Source organism: Melospiza melodia, chromosome 8 (genome assembly GCF_035770615.1).
Source record: "Melospiza melodia melodia isolate bMelMel2 chromosome 8, bMelMel2.pri, whole genome shotgun sequence".
Lineage (NCBI taxonomy): Eukaryota > Metazoa > Chordata > Aves > Passeriformes > Passerellidae > Melospiza > Melospiza melodia.
The window spans coordinates 9463720-9484997 of record NC_086201.1 but is presented as its reverse complement, the minus strand read 5'-3'; the positions used below and the strand labels follow the sequence as shown (position 1 = coordinate 9484997).

The 21278-nt window shown below is 46.8% G+C and overlaps 1 protein-coding gene across 1 annotated transcript in view; it reads right to left on the bottom strand.

The window, feature by feature from the left end:
- SLC12A8 (solute carrier family 12 member 8) overlaps positions 1-21278 on the bottom strand; it is a 55250-nt gene that overhangs the window by 10329 nt on the left and 23643 nt on the right. The window contains exons 6-9 of the mRNA XM_063161686.1: positions 14648-14761; positions 7820-7907; positions 6299-6386; positions 3057-3203 (exon numbers count right to left, since the gene is read on the bottom strand). Coding sequence (XP_063017756.1) covers positions 3057-3203; positions 6299-6386; positions 7820-7907; positions 14648-14761 — 437 coding nt within the window. The remainder of the gene's footprint in view (positions 1-3056; positions 3204-6298; positions 6387-7819; positions 7908-14647; positions 14762-21278) is intronic.

Sequence of the window (21278 nt, the reverse complement as noted above, 5' to 3'; positions counted from 1 at the left end):
TCCTTCCCCTGAGCCTGCACAGGTGGGGCTGCCCTCCTTCCCCTGAGCCTGCACAGGTGGGGCTGCCCTCCTTCCCCTGAGCCCGGGCAGGTGGGGCTGCCCTCCTTCCCCTGAGCCTGGGCAGGTGGGGCTGCCCTCCTTCCCCTGAGCCCGGGCAGGTGGGGCTGCCCTCCTTCCCCTGAGCCCGGGCAGGTGGGGCTGCCCTCCTTCCCCTGAGCCCGGGCAGGTGGGGCTGCCCTCCTTCCCCTGAGCCTGGGCAGGTGGGGCTGCCCTCCTTCCCCTGAGCCCGGGCAGGTGGGGCTGCCCTCCTTCCCCTGAGCCCGGGCAGGTGGGGCTGCCCTCCTTCCCCTGAGCCCGGGCAGGTGGGGCTGCCCTCCTTCCCCTGAGCCTGCACAGGTGGGGCTGCCCTCCTTCCCCTGAGCTGGGCAGGTGGGGCTGCCCTCCTTCCCCTGAGCCTGCACTGGTGGGGCTGCCCTCCTTCCCCTGAGCTGGGCAGGTGGGGCTGCCCTCCTTCCCCTGAGCCCGGGCAGGTGGGGCTGCCCTCCTTCCCCTGAGCCTGGGCAGGTGGGGCTGCCCTCCTTCCACTGAGCCCGGGCAGGTGGGGCTGCCCTCCTTCCCCTGAGCCCGGGCAGGTGGGGCTGCCCTCCTTCCACTGAGCCCGGGCAGGTGGGGCTGCCCTCCTTCCCCTGAGCCTGGGCAGGTGGGGCTGCCCTCCTTCCACTGAGCTGGGCAGGTGGGGCTGCCCTCCTTCCACTGAGCCTGCACAGGTGGGGCTGCCCTCCTTCCCCTGAGCCCAGGCAGCAGTGGAAAGCAGCACTGAGGTGGGCAGGTGAGGTGCCAGTCAGCCCCAGCAGCCCCAGGCATGTGTCAGGAGGGCAGGAGAAACGTTGCCTGCTCCTGTCCTTTGGGACTGGGTGAAGGTAGGGAAAGGAGGAGGAAAAAAGGCACAAAACAAAGAGCATTAGGAGTGGGAATACCTGAGCCTTTGGCTCATGAGCTTCAATCCCAGGTCTAACACACCCTTCCTTGGACCAGGCACCATCTTGCCTTTTTGCCACCTGACAAGCCTGTGCAAGCTGTGTAAAGACTTTGCTTAAAAATATCTTATAAGATATCTTACAAAGCATCTTAAGTCTTCACTGAACTGCATTTACTTCTCTAATAAACATACTGCTCAAATGGAAACTATTTCTGTTTCCTCCACTCTTATTTATTAATAGAAAAGGACAAGTTCTGGACCATTGCATCTTTTCAGAATGAACAAAAATACATCTCAGGGCCAAAGGAGCACAGATTTCAGAAAGCATCTTCAGTATCAGAAAGATGTACTGAGATGGGGAACAGATGGGAGGATCTCAGGATGCACCTGGCTTGGATTTAATTCCACAGAAAACATTTGTGTCCTTCCCATCAGCTGGGGTTATGGTGACCACACCACCTTCTTCAACCATGAAAAAGCAGAACTGATGTGGAGCAGATTGGTAAGGACAAATTAAATGTATTTACTCTCCATAAACCAAATCTAAACAATTTCCAAGGTGTGGAGAGATGGAAGGGGGAAAAGTGATCTGCCTTTGATTTCTCACCTCTTTTTGAGCCCTTCCCATCATGGCACTCTACTTGGAGTTCAGAGCGGAAAATTTAGTTCAGAAAGACAGAAAGCCATCAGAGAGGGAATCAACTTTGATAAACCACTGAGAATTGCACAAGGATTGCCAAGTAGAGAACAGTTTATTCTGAGATCACCTGAAAACTGCCTTCAGGAGCTTTTGCAGTTATCAAATTTTGCAGTCAGTCAAGTTTTGGCAGTCATTACTGTTCTTGATTTCCCTACAATTATTACTATTAGTTTTGCTATTATTATAACTTTTAGTTTAGAAAACTGCTTCTTTGAGATAAATAAAACAATTGAGAGAAAATTATTATATTTATAAAATATTTAAATATTTTTAAACATTCATAAATATCAATATTGAAAAATATTTTTCTGTTTTTTTAAGCCACTCTGAAGGGGCAAAGCATGATAAGGCTTTTCCAGACACACTGTACAGACAGTTAGGTACTGCAGGTTATTGAAAGTGATGGAATTATTTTATCCCTTTTCAGAAAAAGGGAAAATCATGTATAGCCTGAGACTACAGAGTCCTTGGTGACTGGTATCAGTACAATGAGTTGTGCAGAAAGATTATTCATGAAGCAAGGAAAAAGCTTCTTGTCATATTCCAAGCAAGACTTTGTTTCAATGCATATCTAAAGCTTAGAAGACCCCTAACTTAACCTTTCAAATTTATTCTTTGTTTTAATTTAATAGTGTCCTGAAGGCACCTTATCTTCCAGAGAAGTGTCCTCTTCTCCACTGCACACAGACTGAATCCAGAGCATCACAGCTGGTCAGCTCTGAGCTTACCACAGAGCACAGGAACAGACCAAAGAAAATGTGCAGGAAAGAGAAAATAAGAAAGAAAACAGATAAAAGGTAAAGAGACAGTTACCATCTATTTCACCACGTGCTGGGACAAAAGCTTCAGCCCTGGGCAGGAGGGCAGAGCAGAGGGAGGCACTTCCTTCGGTCATGGCTGGGATCAGCACCAGCTTGGAGGTGTTTGCAAAAAAAAAAACCCACAGGCAAAGTCATGTCATAAGTGCCTGTCCTGCTGGGCACATCTTGAACAAGTGGGTCAGGAGGGAGGGACTGATGGCAGCCTGGAAGGGCTGTGTGTGCACAGGGGCAGGGCACAGAGCCCCAGGGCAGGGCACACGGGTGGGTGAGCGAGGTGCCAGCCCTGCACAGTGCCAAACCCCATGGGAGGGCTCAGAGCAGAGGCAGTGCACGCAGCGACAGGCAGGGAAAGGACCACAGACAGTTGGATGCTTGGTTTTTGTCATAAAACCACCCATTTCCTGGCTTTCCTGCCTATGCACGGGATACCAGATCCTGAGCTTTCCCCTCCTGGCATTTCATGCATCCCCCATCTCACTCCACAGACACATAGAAATCTTGGCTTCTTAAGGTCAGGTGAAGGTTTGACAGGGATCCTGCAGAAAGGATGACTAACCCCACGTCCAAGGAAGGCCAGCATGGGGATCACATTCTCCTGGGCAATGCACTGCAGGATCCGGGGTGCTCCGTACAGCCCTCCCATGCAGGAGGCCAGGGAGGAGATGTACAGCCCCAGCAAAAACAAAAACCCCACCAAGGATACCTGGAAGAAACAGAGAGAATGCAAAGTTCATCATGTTATGCCTTAAAGACACCCACACAGTCTTAAAGACATGTTTTTTAACAGATCACATATCTTTTCTAATGTTGTTAAAAGAACAGAGCAAGCCCTGGGAAAGCAGCAATTTAATTGGTCTGCGGTATAAAGTACAAGCAATTAATACAGGAAAATTATCCCATAAAAGTAATTTAATACTGAACATCCTGTACTGACAGAACCATTTTACAAGCTCATATCCAAGGAATTCTTTGTCACTTGGAGCAAGCGCAGCAAAGCAGCAGCTATTAGATTCCCCTTAAGTAACTGGAAGCGAGTTTATTTCAGGCAAGATCACTTATATACAGAGCACATCATGCAGGAAAAGCTGCCCAGGCTTCCCACCATCCAAAACAGGAAGACAAACCTCTGTGTCTCAGAGGGGAAAACCAATCCTGAAGGAAAACCCACAGTAAAACCAAATCAAAATTGCCCCTTAAGTAAATGGCATCTCAAAAAACACACTCCAAAGGATGTAATACAATGACCTTATTTTCCTGTCTTCAATGAGAAAAGAATTTCCTTTGGCCAGCATGAAACACTTAAAAAGAAAAAATTTAAAGTCATAGTGCTAACAAGACTGGGTTTAGAACTGTTTTTTGAAGCACCCTTTCAAGCTGGGAGCATCTCCTGCAGGTGTGGAGGGAAAGGAAGGACAGCTCCTGGTCTGTCACACAGAAGCGAGGACTGGGGTCCCCCTAAGCAGGTCCCCACTGTTGAGAGCTGCAAGCACAGAGAGTGTATCTGAAAAACCCCACCCAAATACACAAACCCCCACAATATAAACATTGTGCAAGAAAGCTTTGAAATGGGAGTGTTCCTGGCACTGCAGGACCTGGACAGAAAAAAATAAGGAAACAAAGTCTAGGGTCACCTGAGACACCCCCAAGTCCTGTGAGACCGCAGAGGTCTGACAGCCAGCAGCAAGGCAAGGGGAATGGCATGGGGGTAACTCCAGCACAAATGCCAGGCAGAGAGATAAACCTCACATTTTGGTCCAAATCCAACATGCCCATACTCCTCTAAGCAAGTGCTGGAGGTGCAGACAAATATCTGTGGCTGAGGATGTCACCAATGCAGGTCCCCTGCATCCCACCTTTGCTCCCAGCCCTCCTTCCATGGAAAAGAGGGTCTAAATGAACACAGGTCCTCCCAGCTTCTGCCCCCATTGAAGTCAGGTGGCACATGCTTCATCAGGAGGAATTACAAAAATTTACATGGCCAAAGATGATCCAAGCTACATCTGACTTTGGTTTTTTGTCTGTGAAATCTGCAGGCAGCAAAAAGGAGATTGGGTAAAAAGCCATAAAAATCTTGCTGTTGGGGAAGGCAAGTGAAATTAACATCATGATCCAGAGCTGTTCAAACTTCCTACCACAACATTTCCCCATGAAAATCCACTTGGCCCTGTGAATTGTATCTTGTGGGACAGAAGGAACCTGAGGCAAAGATGAGCAGATAGCAGCCCTCCTCAGCCCAGCAGACAGATACTCAGTGGGGAATCCTCCCTTCCCTCTCCTCTAATCCTGCCCTGCTCCGAGAAATACTCGGAAGAAACAAACACTTGTGCCAGACATCATATATTATTTTAGCTGCCAAAAATGCTTGCATTTAAATGTGCTACTTGACATTCAAATCAGGGTTAGAGGGGAAGAGTCCCTTTCACCGAGGCTGATGAAAGGTTTTGCTAAGAGTTTTGAACACAGAGAGTGTGAATTCGTTGCAAGGAATTGGCAGTTGGAGCTCATTAGAAGTGAAATTACGGAATCTCATTTTTGTGTTTAAAAAGCCAAACAAATATTGCAACAGAGAAAAGCAGCCAAGCATTTGTTCACCTGTGATAGAAAGGGAGAGTTTGGAGGAGTAATGATCTCTCCCCCCTTCCTCTCTCCAAAGTCATTAAAATCTAAATCATCTTGTAATAACTCAAAGAAGGAACATGAATATTGCACCATTTGTTTGCTCCATATTAGGGGAAAGAAAATTGAATTTACTTTTTTGAAGGGGGGTGTTTGCTTGTTTATTTTTTGTATTTGACAGTATTGAATATCTTCTCATTCATTACTAGGAGATTTTTCATTTTCCCCCTGAGGGTTCTGAAGTTAAAACACAGCTTTAACAATCTCTTTCTCTTCAGCAGATTCATTTAAAGCTGATTCTTTTGGATATTGCACTTTTTGCCCATTAAGTCATTGACATATAAAGAGGTTGCCTTAGAGAAGGCAGGTTCATTCTTTGTTTTCCCTGAAACAGAGGTGGATTTTTTTACCTCAGCAGGTAGTGGCAGAGCCCTACCAATAATTGGGAGTTTATTTTGGGGTGTGGAAGAAGTTTAGATTTAAGAAACATAACCAGAGTTTCAAATTGATATTTTAGACTAAAACCAGATCAAACTATGTAAACTTCTCAACTTCAAATGAATCACAAAAAATAGTGTCAAATACAGTGAACCCCTTGATTTTGGACAATACCTAATAACAGAAATTAGCCTTTCCACATCCCATCCAAAGAAAGACAATGGCACACACCAAAATCTCTTGCTCTCTTCTTAAAGGCCTGCAGTGGCAAGGCTCATTGTGTGTTACACCACAACCCCTCTCATGTAAATACTCTGTGTGGGATTGTGGAATGCCTTGAGTTTAATAATCCTGTTGCTCACCCTGCAATTACAGCCTGCTAGATATGGAAATATGAGCTTTGCTTGGCTTAGTCAAGATAAGCAGGGGGGTTCTTCAGAGATTTCAGTTTGGTCTAAGCTTTCACCAACGAGAACATACATGGAATAAAATACAGCATTTATCATTAGACCACACTGCCATGCTTTAGCTCTTAAAGCTATTGCTGGGTGACAATGCCAAGGTTTGGCATTACGGGATATGCTGGTGAATGCAAGGCTAGTCAAACCAATTGTACACTGGGATTTGCAACAGGGAAATTTTAATGAGGGATGTGTACCCACATTCCTTAGGCTGCTGAAAAGCTCAGGCATTCAGTAAGGCAGATGGCAACCTGAAAGCACCATTGCAAAACCCACAAGTTACCTTCTCTGCTATCATGAAGTCATAGCGGAGCGACTGCCGGGTACAAATGGCTCCCAGCAAGAAAACAAAGACCATGTACAGGAACCACCTGCAAACAACAAAAATAAACCAATTTCTTCTCAGCAAGACAAGAACATAGAGAATTCTGGCACTAGGAGAGCCAGGAGACAGGCAAAAGCCCACAAGTTGGGTCTTAGTCACTCTGCATGGTTCCTGAATGATTTAGCTTCAGGGATAAATTTGACACTAACCCATGGAGGGAAGCTACCCCACTCCTTAGGTGTCCAGGGGGAAATATCCCAGTCCTAGGGACAAACATTTTCGTAGGGCCTGCAGCAAAATGCCAGGGGTAATGGTATGAACTAAAAGAGGGTCAGTTCAGACTAGCTGTAAAAAACAAATTTTCTACAGTAAGGGTGGTAAAACATGGGAATAGGCTGCGCCAAGAGGTGGTGGATGCCCCATCTTTGGAAACATTCAAGGTCAGGATGGGCCTTGATGGAGCAATCTGATCTGGGTGAAGAAGTGCCTGCTCATTGCAGGGGTTGGGCGTGGATGGCCTTTAAAGGTCCCTTCCAACCCAAACTGTTCTGTGATTCTGTGGCTCTGCAGGTAAAACAGGTCCCTCCATGTGGCAGCAACATTAACAGCACAGCCAGCCTGCTCTGCAGCCTCTGCCAGGACCCTCTTCTGGAGTTCTGGCCTCTCCATACTCAGGCTGGGAGATAATTTTGTCTGTAAAGCCCAAAGAGCAGAAAGGGAATGACCACAGCCTTGGATAGATGGACTCATGTGATGCTACTGTGTCCTGTGGAATCCCCCCTCTTAAAACAAGCACCAATTCCAGCAGGAATGCCTCCAAACTGCGAAGAATCTTCCTTCCTGACTCAATATTGGTACACAATTAAAAGAAATAATTTCAAAGGCAATTTAAATGGTGATAAAAGCAGGCAGGAAAACCTACTGAGGGCTTTTTTTTTTTGTAATGAGCAGCAGTGGAAAGTTCTCCTGGAAAGCAGCATTTCCTTGGGAAGAGCATGACTTGGTGAGGCAGGGCCTGTTAGCCCTGTCTTGCAGGTGGGTAGGTCTCACCTCTCTTGGCCTCATTTGCCCAGTAACAAAAACACAAAATTTAGATACTTCTTTTCTATTTATATAGAAAAAGAGCACAAGGAGGGGAAAAAAAAGCAATAAACCCCCCACTGAAATCAACAGCCGTGAATGACAAAATGTTCCCCCTCCCAAGCCTTGGAGAACTCTGCATTCACTCTGGGGCTGCAGCAGCACAAGCACCCAGCACCAGCACAGATCCCACCCAGCAGGGGAAGCACTGAGTACATCCTCACTAACAAACATCTCCAGCCCACCCACAGTGTGTGGGGGTAATGGGCGACAATTTGAATGAGAGCCACACTTTAATTTTCCAGGTGGCTGAGTAATAAAAGGCTGATGGGAATATGAAATGGATTGGTCACACTCAGGGCAGTCTCCAGAGCAAATGTTCCCCAATCAATGACTTACGAGGTGCCAATAGCAGCCAGAGACCCCAGAGGGATGTTGGAAGAAGGCTTCTGGAGATCTCCACTCATATTGAACCCGGCCATCACACCTGCATTTTGCAGACACAAGTGCAATTTAGAGTCAATCTAAGTTATAGTACATATAACACATTGCAATATGTAATATAATTTAATCAATCAGTTCATTGATTGTTTCACAACAGTAACTACATCACTTAATTGCACTGCCACACAGACAAATATTGGCTCCCATCAATTGCTTGGTAAAAAAATATTCATGTCTTTAACAGAAGCAAGTCACCACTAACATGTCAAAGAAGCCTCTGTCTGGTTTGAACAATGCTGAGGGGGAAGCAGTATGTGAACAAAACCCATCTTATCTTCATACAAACCCAACAGGAGACAATGCTGCCCAGCTGTTGAGAAGAGAAATGCCACTGTTCATCAGGGCAGCACATGCAGCAGTGGTACAAGCCCAGCCCAGATCCATTACAGGTCCCTGCATTCACAGGGGACAGCCACTGCTGCAAAACAGAATGTGCTGTCCACATTAAAGGATGATCACATTAGCAGGGGGAATGACAGGGCTCCCGGCACGTAGGTGGCACCTTCCAGCCAAGGGATCTGCTTTGGAAGGAGGCATTATCTCTGCCTTGCAGATAGGAAAACAGAAACACTGAGAGGGCGAGTGATTGTCCCAGTGTCACGTAGAAAACACATGCTAGGACTAAGAATAAAATACTGAACTGTTATTTTAGGCCAGAGTACAGGGTATTATACAAGCAGGGACAGTCCTTAGCCTAAAAAATTACCATCTAAAGAGCAGGAGAGGGAAATAGGATGAATCAGAGGATTGGAGTCTCTACATTAAGACTAGAAAGCCAAGGTACAGATTGGTTAAGGGGCTTTGCCCATTGGTGAAGGAGAAGTCATACCAGACTTGACAAGAAAACAGATATTCCCTTGTTACATTGTGCCAGAAGTTTTCTTAGAAGACTTCAGCAATGTGCTGTAAATAAAAATATATAAATAAATATCTTTGATTGAGAATCCTGCTGAGAATTTGGACAATTTGTAGGCAGGACCAAATACTTTAGGGCGCTAACTTGTGCCCATCACTGTCCCCCCCCGGGGTGTCAGACCAATGTCTCCATAAGGACACGTGGGCCAGGAGGCAGCCAGCAGTGCTGCTGGCAGGGTCCCTGGGGCCAGGGTGAGATCACCACAGAACATGGCAAGGAGGATGCCAGCACCATGGCACCATGGCTCTCACAGCAGCCCCTGCAGCAGGGACTGACCACACGCCACTCCGCCGTGGCTGCCAAGGCCAGCAGCCAACCCTCGTGCTCAGAGGGCACAAGAATGACAGTCAGTCTCTGCAGCTGCACATCTGAGTGACTACAGCTCCAAATCAGCAACAGCCCATTGCATTTTAAACTCAAACACTGATTGCTGCTTGGAAGGGTTTGTTCCCAAGATGAAGGATAGACAAGAGCTTGGGACCAATCTCAGGGTGAAGGGGACAAACCCCAATCAGCCAGATGGATGGCCTGCCTATTCCCTACAACCTTGGCCTTTGATGGGCTCTCAGCAATGGCTGGGTTGCTAATCATGGAACACAAACTCTGCTCTGCTCTGTCCCAGGCACTGCTGTGCATCTCCACAGCACCATCTCCACATCTGCCCAAAGGGAATTGTAACACCTCCCCTCCTCACTGCTCGGCCATGAGGACAGCATACAAATGAGCACAAGGCACTCTCCTGCTGCCAAACAAATCCAGGGATTGATTGATTGATTGATTATTAATGCTTTTTCCTCCTTGATCATCTCTTTTTTCCCCCCCTTGATCAGTCCACTGACCAGCCATCTTTTCCTGTCATCTCCACCATGGAGCCAGAGCCCTGACAACCATTCCCTGGTCCCCACAGAATCCTGGCATTCCTCAGCTCCTGGAAGAGCTTTTCCTCCAAATTCAGACCAGATCTGAATCCTTGACACCATACTGAAAGCATTACAAATCAAGTTCTTAATTTTCTCCTGGAAGACTATTTTGTGGATATGCTTCTGAACAGCACAGCTAAAAGCCTGTCAGCTGCTCTGGTTTTCTCTAGATAAAGATTCTGTGCAGTGTTCAAGCCCTGCTCCTTTCAAACAGTTACACAACAGGCTTAGCTAGAGGTAAGAAAAGTTAGGAAGGCAGAAGTCCATGGAAACGGTCACAAATATCCTAAATAAATTCTCTATGAAGCACTCTTTGATGACATGCTACTTTGCAATTCAGAGACAAAGCAGAAAAGAGAATTCTCTGAATTTTTCTTCCAAAGGGAGCAAACTATTGTCAGAAGGACAGCTGTTAATCTCATGTGCTTCTTGGCCAAGTTTCTCAAACATCTGGCACCACCTTTAAATCTTCCAGCTTGAGTCACCTCTTCCTCATCCAAATTCCTGCCTCAGCAAAGCACTGGGGAAACACCAAAATGGCATTTTCTGGACTGAGCATAGAAAAGCTGAAGATGTGAGTCATCAGCACAGCAATGAGTGCACAGCCTGGGCTGCCTCCCTCCCACAGACCCACACATGTTCAGGAGCAGCCAGGAGATGACTTCTCAGGGCCCACATAAAGAGGATCCTGAGGCTGGTGCTTGACCTCCTGCCCAGCAGGGACCAGGGGTCACACCCAGGCCACTGCTCACCACTGGCTGCTCTCAGGGCTCCCAGGAGGTCACCAGAGATTCATGGGTTCCACAACCAAAGGTCAAGGCCACCACAGAGGGAAGCAACTCAGATATTCTCAGCCACTCAGGCCAAAGCCTGCTCCTCTGTGCTGCAATTATGACTGACACGACCAGTGCAAAGGTGTGGGCAATCTGGTAGTACACATGTATGGACAATGCCAGAGTCACCTCTTCACCACCAGCAGCCTTTTAAACCCTTTACGTTAAGTTTTCCTGAACAAATCAGTCTTTCCTCTGAAAATGCTCTTTTTTCTTTCAAGTTAAGAACATGTATGGCAGGCAGTGCAGACACAGAACTACCACAACACTCACTGCAGATTCCTTCTGCATGTCCTTCCTAGCAGTCAAGGTAGGAAGAAATTGGGATGTTCCTTCCTTCAGACACAGGCCTATCCCTAGGGAAATGGCCAATCCCTTCTGAACTCAAGCAATCCTATCTGCAGATTCTCCATGGAGAAAATGATCCACCTCTCTGTTTCACTGAGATAGCAGGCTGGATTTTCCACACTGGCTATTATCTTAGAGAGCAGCAGATAGTGACAAAGCTTCTGGACAAAGAAGCATGAAAACACAGCCAACCCAGCCAGGAAATTATGGCTGAGACAGGCTGTACATTGCTGCTATTCCCAGTGTAATCTGGTCCTGGGCATCATCCAGGGGGTGGATGTGGGGACCACCTACACTGTGTGTCAGGCACAGCCACCAGCCCCACCAGCCCTGGTTTATGGCTGCAGATATGATCACTCTGCAAACGCCCAGTGCACTTCTCAGTGAACATAATATAAAATATAAAAGGTGGGGTTTTTCCCTTCACCCAGGAGGTGAAGAATGGAATATCTTAGATAAGGCTTGTAGCTAATTTTTTTAAAGGGCCAACTTCTCCACTGATGTAAGCTGGCCCCTTGCCCATAGACTTCAATGGAGTTGTGCCAGTTTACATCATCTGATAACTTAGCCCAAAACTTCTAAATCTATTTACTGTCATTTTGCAAGTGCCAGATATGGTTTATTTCAGAACTGGTTTCTGTGCAGTGATATTTTCCACTAACGCTGTTTCAAATGACATCTTACTTTCTTCTATCACAAGACAACACACTTCTTTCATTAGACAGGAAACCTTGGGGATTTAGTAGAAAAACATTTTTTGCACAACAGAAACAGCATTTATCTTAATTTTAAAATGCACTGACGGCTGCATGGCTGCTGCTGGGAGCTGGCTGTGGGCCGGCTGCCCTGAGACTCCCTCCCTGTTGAAAAGCCCTGGCTGGGTGGGCATCCAAGTGTTCACATATCACAGCACAGCAGCAAAATGTGTGCACTGAGAAGGTATTTACAAACATGCTGGTTAATGCACAGCACCTCTATAGGGGCACGTTCACATCTTCCACAGCTATATTTCAGACTTTTGACTGAAGCCAGCAAATCCCAGTCTTCGTGCCCATGCTCTCCCTTTTAAGCCAGCTCTAGATGTCTGTTTTGGATCTCTTGGCTACTTCCCTATGATTAAATGACAAACTTGGATGAATTAGGCCAGCTGCAGTGAACATCCAGCTGAAATGGTTTAAGCAGCTATAGCACAGGTAGCAAACAGACCAGCCTCTGCTTACCAGTGCTCAACTATAAAACTGGGGTAACTTCACTTGCACTGCTGGAGTCATAACAATAAAACACAGAGGAAAAGAGAAAACAACCTGACCTGGATCAAAACAGCCCGAGGAGGATGCTCCTAGGAGGCAGCATGATGCTACTGGTCTGCAAAAGGCTGGGATACCATCCTGTGCCCATCAGTTGAAGCACATCCCCAGCTGCTCCTCCTGCCTGTTTGGTCCAGCAAGGGTCTCCCCACAGGTCCTGCTCCCCCTTCCTGACGTGGCTGCCCCTTTTTGCTGTTACAGCTACCAGCCTGCATTTCACATTTCTGTTTCACTGCCATGTCTGGTGGAAATGGGCAACCTACAGCCACTTTGAGTACATCCCAGAGACCAAACTCAAACTGGTTGAATTCAGATAGCCATCTCAGAGACAGAGGAAGAAGCCTATCCTGAAGAGATCAAAATAGTTTCACTTCAAAGAGGAACATTTCATCTCAAAAGGCCCAAACAATTTGTTTCACAATTTCCGAAATATTCTTTTTAAAAAACTCTGTTATCAAAATAGCATCTTAAATTGTAAGCTAGCATATGCTACAAATTAAAAATAGTAAACACAACATTTTATAATTAAAGATAAACAGAGCATTGCTGTGGATCAAAGAACTGCTTCAAACTGGCTCAATGTAACCCCTCAAAACTAAACAGCATATTGTTTTGCTGAACTCTCCCCAAATTACTGTTGTATCTTAAGGCAAAGGATTTTGCTTCCAGTGCTTTAACCAGGTCCCTGGGAGCAGTGCTAGCCTGTCCCTGTCATTCCTCAGTGCCACTTTTGCTCACCCTCTGCATTGCACTGCCTGCCCTGAAGCAGCAGCACTGGCAGCAGAGCAGTCTTGACTCCCATCCTAGAAATCTCTAATCAGACCATAACCTCTTCCACGCAGAGCACCAAACACAGCCCTGCATTCCACAAGGCTCCTGAACTCCACAGTGCTCCAAACAACAGTGACAGGAGTGATGATGGTGTTATATGGCACCACTGGCACTGCTATTCTGAAGGAATAATTTAAATCCCGCAAATAACCAAGCAATTAAAAAGAGCACGTGAAAAAGCTGTGCTAACAACCAAAGTAATTACACATTATCCCAAACCGTATTTTCAGAGGATGTTTGACATTACTACTGGTATTACTATTGCTAACTAAACAGAGCAACAGGCTGCCAGGGTTTTAAACAAATTGTATCTATTAGCTTTGGCATTCTTCCTAGCAGCCAAGCATTAGCAGTGACAAAAAATCATTTAATATGGCTAATCATGGTAATTTTCTGCACAGTTTTATTGTAACTGCTCCTTCTTCTGTAACCAAGGAACCAGAAAATAACCTGATTTCCTGCACCAGTGACAGAGCTCATGAGAAAGTTTTTTTTTGTCTTGGGTACTCACTTAGGCCAATCAAAAATTACAACAAAAAAGAAGGCAGAAGACATCCCCATGGTGCCAATAGGTCAGGAAGGTGAGTGTTCCAGGAGGAAGTCTAGAGAGGCAATAGCCAGCCTGTTAAGGTGGGAGAGAGGATCTCAAAGACAAATTTGAAGTCCTGCACCACGTGCACCTGACAAAGTGACTTCTGCTACCCAACCATTCCTCCAGTCCCATCTGTTTCACAAAACACTTTCATTTGTCTCCTTGTACCACAGCAATTCTGCAACTTCCTGTGAGTTGCTTAGAGCTGAACCTCTGAAAATTCATTCTGTAATCCAAGGATTCATCACTATGGAAACTGCTTATAATCAGTACTTTTTATAGCTTAAAACACCCAGCATCAACAAAAGGTATTGTAACTTCAGCTGATAGCTACTGCATTCCCACTGGGGATTGTCAGCTCTGGAAGGGGGACATGCATCTTTCTGGTAATTTAAGGGAATGAATGATATGAAGGTATCTAATTAAGCTCATTAATTTGAGCTCTGCTGACATACAAGGATGAACCTGTGACACCACACAGTGAGTGGTGGGTCCATCATGGGCAATGGCATCAGCCAGCTCAGCCATTGCTAAGGCAAGCATGGAGAGAAAGTCCTCCCGTGCTCTTCCCACTCTCCCAGTGCTATAGTCACAAGGCTTATCTGATTTGATAAATCACGATCAGTTCCTTTAGATAGGCTTGATACCTTCTGCCCTGACAGCATTGGCCAAGATCAATGCCTGAGCCTTGTCCTCGGCAGGGAAGAATTTGCAGGATCACATCAACCCAGAGTTCACCAGCAGCTTCTAACCACAGAGACAGAAGAGCACACTTAGAAGAGCACACTCAAGCGAACAAGACAGGAGTGCAAAAAATTTGAGATGCTGGAGGGAAGCCTGAACATTTGAATGGACCACTGGGGTCTGCTACAGCCAAGTGCAGTCCTGCTCACAGCCAAGGAGCTCTCCTTGCTCCTGCCCATCTCCGAGATGTTCCTGTGCAGAAAAAAAGAGTGAGGATAAAACCGAACTGTACCTGTGGCAGCCGGGAAAAACACTCCAAAAACAGTGAAGAAGGACTCCCCCTGGCTGTAGTCTGGCAGGGTGTTGTTGAACATCAGCTCTGGGGAGTAGCCAACGAAGCCATGCTCTGTGGGGACATGGAGGGTGAGAGGAGAGCCCCAAGAACCACCAGGGCTGCAGGAGCCCCCCAGATGCTCCCAGCACCACCCACTGTAAACACATGCACCTGCAGGACCCCCCCAGATGCTCCCAGCAGCACCCACTGTAAACACATGCACCTGCAGGACCCCCCCAGATGCTCCCAGCACCACCCCCTCTATACCCATGCACCTGCAGGGCTGCCTGCAAGCACCACCTGAAAGGATGAACATCAACTTCTGTGGTGGGGAAGAAGGCAGAAACCAGGGCTGCCACTCCTGCCCCATCTTTCTAAGGTCACACACACAAGTTTTGCTTTCTGTAAAACAAGTTTTACAGAAGACAGGGGAGGGGGGAAAGCGAGGGGTGGGGTACCAATGTCATGCACCTGGCTTGCTGGGTATGTAATGGAGGATCCTACTCCCTCACTGCACAAAGCAAGGATGGCTCAAATCCTTCCACAGACCTCAATTTGTTAGAAAGGGTTGAGCCTGACTGCTGGCCTGCAAAGCATTAATTAGAAAAGGTTTCAGATGCTTATGGACAGAAAAGATAATTCACAAAAGCAGGTTAATGAATTAATGTGTGTGACTATTATAATTTCATTTTTAACAGGCAACACTGCTTTTTGATGGAGTATCTCAATCTGTAGAAACTTCTCCTCCCTGTCAGTAATCCAAGTGCTTATGCCAGCTGTGGGTGGAAGGTGAGCAAAGTCAGTTCCTTTTTTTCTCCTGCCACTACAATCTATTTCCACAAGACATGTGACTCCAATAACTTGAATTTTCTCATTAGCAGGCAGGATGTTGTTTATGGCCGCACAGGGTGATGGCCAGAAATTAAAAAAAGGCTCCATCAAAGCTGTCCCATGCCTCAAAGACAACATTAATGATGTTTGGACAATAGATGAAACCAGAACATTAAATCAGACCTCTGAGCACAAGACATATCCATTTAAAGTCTCGGAATATGACTAACCACAGAGCTTTGAAGTTTTCACAGAAAACCCTACAGATAATCAAAAGTTTCCTACTACATCTGCATTCATTGTGTTGCCCAAACATGGATGGAAACACACTGATAGAAGAAGTCTCCTGCTGCTAGGCTTTGTAAAAGCACCAGCTCTCTTTGCTAGGAACAAGTCCCAGATGAGAATTACAGGGAACAAGCTCACTGCAACACACTGACCTCTGGACCTCACAGATGTCTGCAGAAAGTGCAGTTTCTGGAGAAACAGAGGGGGAATTTGTGTAGGCTGTATGTTCCTATAAGTCCAGACCTGTGTGGCTTCAACCAGAATTGATGCTCATGACAGCACAGCCCATGGCCAGCCTGCAGAGCTCCCACCAAACTGCTCAGGGGAAATGTTGGTCCTTGGCCTAGGGATTTTTGTGTGTGCTCCTCAGAGAAATGTTAATTTTTCATTTAAAAAGTGAACAAAATATTCATCTCACCCCACAAAGATCTGCAGACCTTCTCCAACCAGAGCTTTGAAGCAGCAGCATCAAATACATCTATGCCACTTGATAAAAGTTTGCGCAACTGTGAAGTGAACTCTAGCCTCTCATGATGGCTTACTCGCACATATTCCTATAATTCAGGTTTTCCCTAATCACAAATTGTCCTTTTCATACCACTTGCCCAGTTTGTGGAGGCCATCTGAAATCCTGACCCTCTCTGCCAGGCTGCTGTGAGCTCTTCCCAGCTGGGGTTCATCTTCAGAGTGAATCTGCACTTTCCCTTTTCCATCCTCCAGGAAGTTAAGAAAAATGCCAAATAACATCAAACCAAAACCAGACTGTTGCAGAACCTCACCAGGCTCAGCATCCTGCTTTGTGAGCAAACCATCTCCAACTGGGGTCTTGCAATGGTGTTTTGGGCTATAAAACTCAAATGAGGCACTTTGGGTGCCTTCTGTTTCCTTCCTCATACACAAGGCCAAGTGTACCGATGAGTGAACAACCAGGCTACATTTTCTGTGGTACCATTTTGGCCATATTATGGCCACACACTGACCATGAGACCCTGAATCCAATGTCTGACCTGCACCTGTGTGCACCTCACCCCTACCAAACTTAAGAAATTAAATGATCTCCTAGTGCTCCATTAATGTGCATGTTGTTCCCTTTCCTACTTTATTCCCCTAGGTGGAAATCCTCAGTGGAAGAGACAAAAGCCCAAAGCCATGGCAGATGTCACTGGCACCACAGAAAACAACAGCCATGGATTTGTTGAAAGAGCCACAGGATGTGCCTACAACGCTCTCCCACTTCTGCTTCCTCTCCCCACAGCTCTGGCAGGTGAGAGGCCATTCCACATTTCCCCTGTATACAGAAACCAGGAACTTTCTTGACTAATTAAAGAGAAGTTCATCCAAATGTGAGTTGTCATTGCACCCTCTTTCTCACTCAATCACCCTCCTGTGAAGCAAACCTCACATCCCTTTTGATCAGACCAGGATCTGCAGTCACCACCAATTTAGGGGCACACGGGGCTGAGGACAACACGCTGGGAGCATCTCCTGCCTGCCCACGTGCCTGTGACCAGTGCATGGCATCTGTGACCTTTCAGCTTATTAATATTAATGCCACTAATTGCAGCTGACAGGGCAATTGGGCTGAAAATCATCCAAAACAAAACAGGAACCAGCAACTGAGACGGATCGGTGAAACCAGCAGAGGCCTCGGTCAGTTGTTTGCAGAGTCAATTATCCACATCCCATGGAAAGTGCACTTCAAAAGGACGAGCTTCGGAAGGAGGAGGGAAGGAAATGTGATAGGGTCTATATTTGGCACTCTGATCTTCAAACGAGGCAAGATCATTTTATACATTTTTTTCTATAAGGAGATCTTTTTCTCCTTTCTCTTCTTCAAACCAGATGGCTCCCTCCTTGTTCATTACAAAATATTTGTCTGAAAAATTTTGTTCTCAATCAGTTTATGCAACCCCCACAGCCTCTAAATCCTGTCTTTAATGATCCTGCTCTCAGCTGGCTTGCAGAGGGCTGGAGTGGAAGTGCTATAAACAATCTTCCCTGTGTCATGCTAGAAGAAAAGAATCCGGTTCCTTCTCTGCGCCGTGTCAGCCTTATGGGAAATGCACAATAAAGAGCAGTAACAATTTATTTTCATCATTAGATACTCCATAAGTAGAAAGCAAATAATGCATTTCTCAAGTGGTTCAGCTGATCTAAATAAACAATAGGGGAAAAATTACTCAGAGCAACATCTGAGCTATTCCTGTGATTCTTCACAAATCAAGTCCTTCCAGTTGCTCTTACCAAAAGAATGTAATAAACAGTAAAAACCGCCTAACAAGTTTGAAATGGAAGAGCTTTCAGGATGAGCATCCTCCATTCACCTGTGCAGGGGGACCACAGGAGGCTGTACACCAGCCCAATGTAGCCAGAGGAGGAAGATGCTCACAACTCTGATGTCTTTCTATCCATCACAGATGCCTGGGAGGAGGCACCAGCTTTCCTCTGGTTGCCATTGCTGCATCTCCTCTTTTCCCTGGTGGCTTTGGGCTTTTCTTGTACTTTCCCCCACCTCTCACCCTGTGGAACAACATGAAAGCACGAGGTTTTTGGCACTCAGGACTCCCCTTAGGAGGGCAGCCCCTCCATGAAGCCCAGGGCTCCAGAATGGGAACTCAGAGAGGTTGGAGAAGGGGCTCAAGGAGAAGCTGTGGTTACACAGGGTCAGGCCATTATGCAACAGCACAGAGCACGGCAGCCCTGCCAAGCTCCAGGCAACCTGGAGCTCATTACAGATTAGTTAAGTCTTGGCCAAATTCAATAAGCCTGTTCACAAGCTTAAGGTTAAGTAAAGCCTGGCACCGAGGCAGGGGCTAAACAGTGCAAAAATGGAAAACCACCTTAAGAAAGAGCTCCCTGAAGACAGTCCCATATTGCACTCTGCTTGTGATTAGAGATTCTAATTACAAAGGTGAATGGTGAAGGCTTGAAATGGTGAGATTTTTTTTTTTTTTCCAAAATAAGTGAGCCCACACATTCCCTCCTGGAAGGTACTTGCTGAGATTTGCTTTCAGGGGAACAGCTGGAAGTGTTTGTCTTGCAGCACATTTCCCAGGTCTGACCTCAGCATTTTCAGGATCCTGTGTGATGTGTAAGACGTGGAGTGCCAATGAATAATTATATATCCTTGGCATAATTATCTCTGCTCTCTATCTTTTTCCCATTTCTCCTTCCACCACTAAACCCTTCTGGCATGAGTTCTGAACTCCAGCTGTTTGCCTTGGATGCCAGTCCAAGCACACACCCAGAACGAGGTCCTGGTGTGGGTGCTGCAGATGTCCAGGCACACCACGTGGAGAAACCAGGAATGGTGCTCACAGCCTGGCCCCACCATGCCATCCTCATCTGAACACTCAGTAAGATAAATTCCACTCCTCACCAGCCACTTGCTTACATTTCCCTCCTCCAAACTCTTAGCCCAGGGCAAGGTACAAGCCCAGAACTTCTGAGCTCCTGACTCCCCCCAAGTAAAGCCCTGTCAGGCTGGTAACTCTCAGAGGTTGTGGTCTATCAGATGACTGTTGGGTTTCCTAAACCAAATTCATTCCTACATAGCAATTAATTAATTTGGTTGGGTGTCCTAAACCAAATTAATTCCTACACAGGCTGGAGTGCTCTACAGCAGGGAAGGAGTGAAATTCTCCCCCCCAAAAGCCCCTGAAATACAAATTCTTCTCCTGCCTGCAGAATAAGCTCTGCCATAGTGTGGTGGTGACCAAACTCCCCCAAACACACATACAGCCCACAGCTTATCACATGAGAGCAGCATATTCACTTGTTAAAGGAAGGTTAGGCATGTTTGGCTTAAATGAAGTAAAATTTGGATGCCAAAGCACCACCAGCAATAGGTTTTTCAGCATCTCAGTGAGCAATTGCATATACACAGGGTTAACCATTCACATAGGAGCTGTGGATGTGCAGAGATGGGTGCAAAGCCATGAATGGTGCCCAATCCCCAAGGACTTTGTCTTTCTGTTCCCTCCACCCCCCCTGCAAACACTGAAATTACTTAACAAACAGCACAGGATCATTTGATACAACAGCTCTGAAAGATGCTGTGCTCCAGCACAGCCATGTTCTGAGTGGCTCTGGATTTCCTCAGTGAAGTGCTGGAAGTGCCAGAAAATGACACGGGTCCAGCTGACCACAGCCTCAGCCCTGCAGTGCCACACAGGCCAATGGGCACTGGAAATGGTGGATTGGCATAATCAAAGAGGCATGAAGAGGGCACCTTTCCCAACAGAGTGACTAATAAATCAATAAAAGCAGTGCAATCACAAGCCTCCACATCCCTCCATGCACACACACCTGGCTTCCTGTGTTCGGGCTCATTTAACAGCAGCATTAACAATCCCATTCCCAAGCTCTTCCAAGGCTGGCCTGTTCCTGCACCCAAGCCTCCACAACTACCCAGCTCCAGCTCCCAAGGTCCTCACAATATTCTTTCCCAGGCAAGTCCAACACCACCAGTGCTGATCCCAGGCACTGCCCTACAGCTGCCAGCCTGGAACAGGTCAGGTGCAGGCAGAAATGTATGAGAAAAATGTGGAAAGGTTGGGAAGGGAAACAGGCAGAGGGCAGTAATGCTGGAGGGGGAGAGAGGACAGTGTGGTGGGTTTCTCATGCTGCCAGTCCACTGCTCAGCTTGCTGTGGGCTGACACTCAACCTGCAGGATGCACAAAGAGATTTTCACCAGAAAGTCCCAGTTCTCCAAGAGAATGGTGAGGGAACTGATGAGTCATGGAAGCAGAGGGAGTTGGGCAGCAGAGCCATGCTGACAAGAGCAGAGAATAAACATGACCTTTGCTGAACTTGTACAGGAATACAAAAATGTTTTAACACCTTCCAGGACATCTCCTGCTTCACCTTTGGATAGACAGGTTTTGACTGGAAGACTGGGAAGAAGCAGAAGGGAAAGAGAAGAGCTGCAGGGGAGCAGAGCATGAGGGGATGGGGCAAACTGATGAGATTGATGCCCCTGCCTCCTGTCAGCTACTGCTGGACTCATCACCCAGGGGACCACAAGCACCAAAGCCAGGCTGCCCTTTTCTGCAGCTCCAGTGCAAGCCCTGTGCCATGTGAGTCAGCATGCAGCACTGCACGTGTCCTGCAGCCAGGAGCACACCAGCTCCAGGCTGGACTCGTGGGCAGCAGCACAGCTCCATAGCTGGAGATGGGGCGTGTGCAGCCTAGCCCAGACAGAGAACAGCAAACACAGGATCATTCCCTCTCCATATGTCACAAATGATGTCATGACTTTGCTTCATCTCAGTCCTCAGGACCACTTCCTGCCTGCAGGCAGCTCCCACAGTCTCAGTATTTCTGCTTTAAGGATCTTAAACTGGGCAAGGGAAAAAAAGAGAGAGGAATTTTTCTATTGGACGCATGCAGGTCAACGATTACGCAGTGATTAAAATGAAGATATTACAATTAACATATAGCATGTGGCCACACTGACAGTGCAGAAAG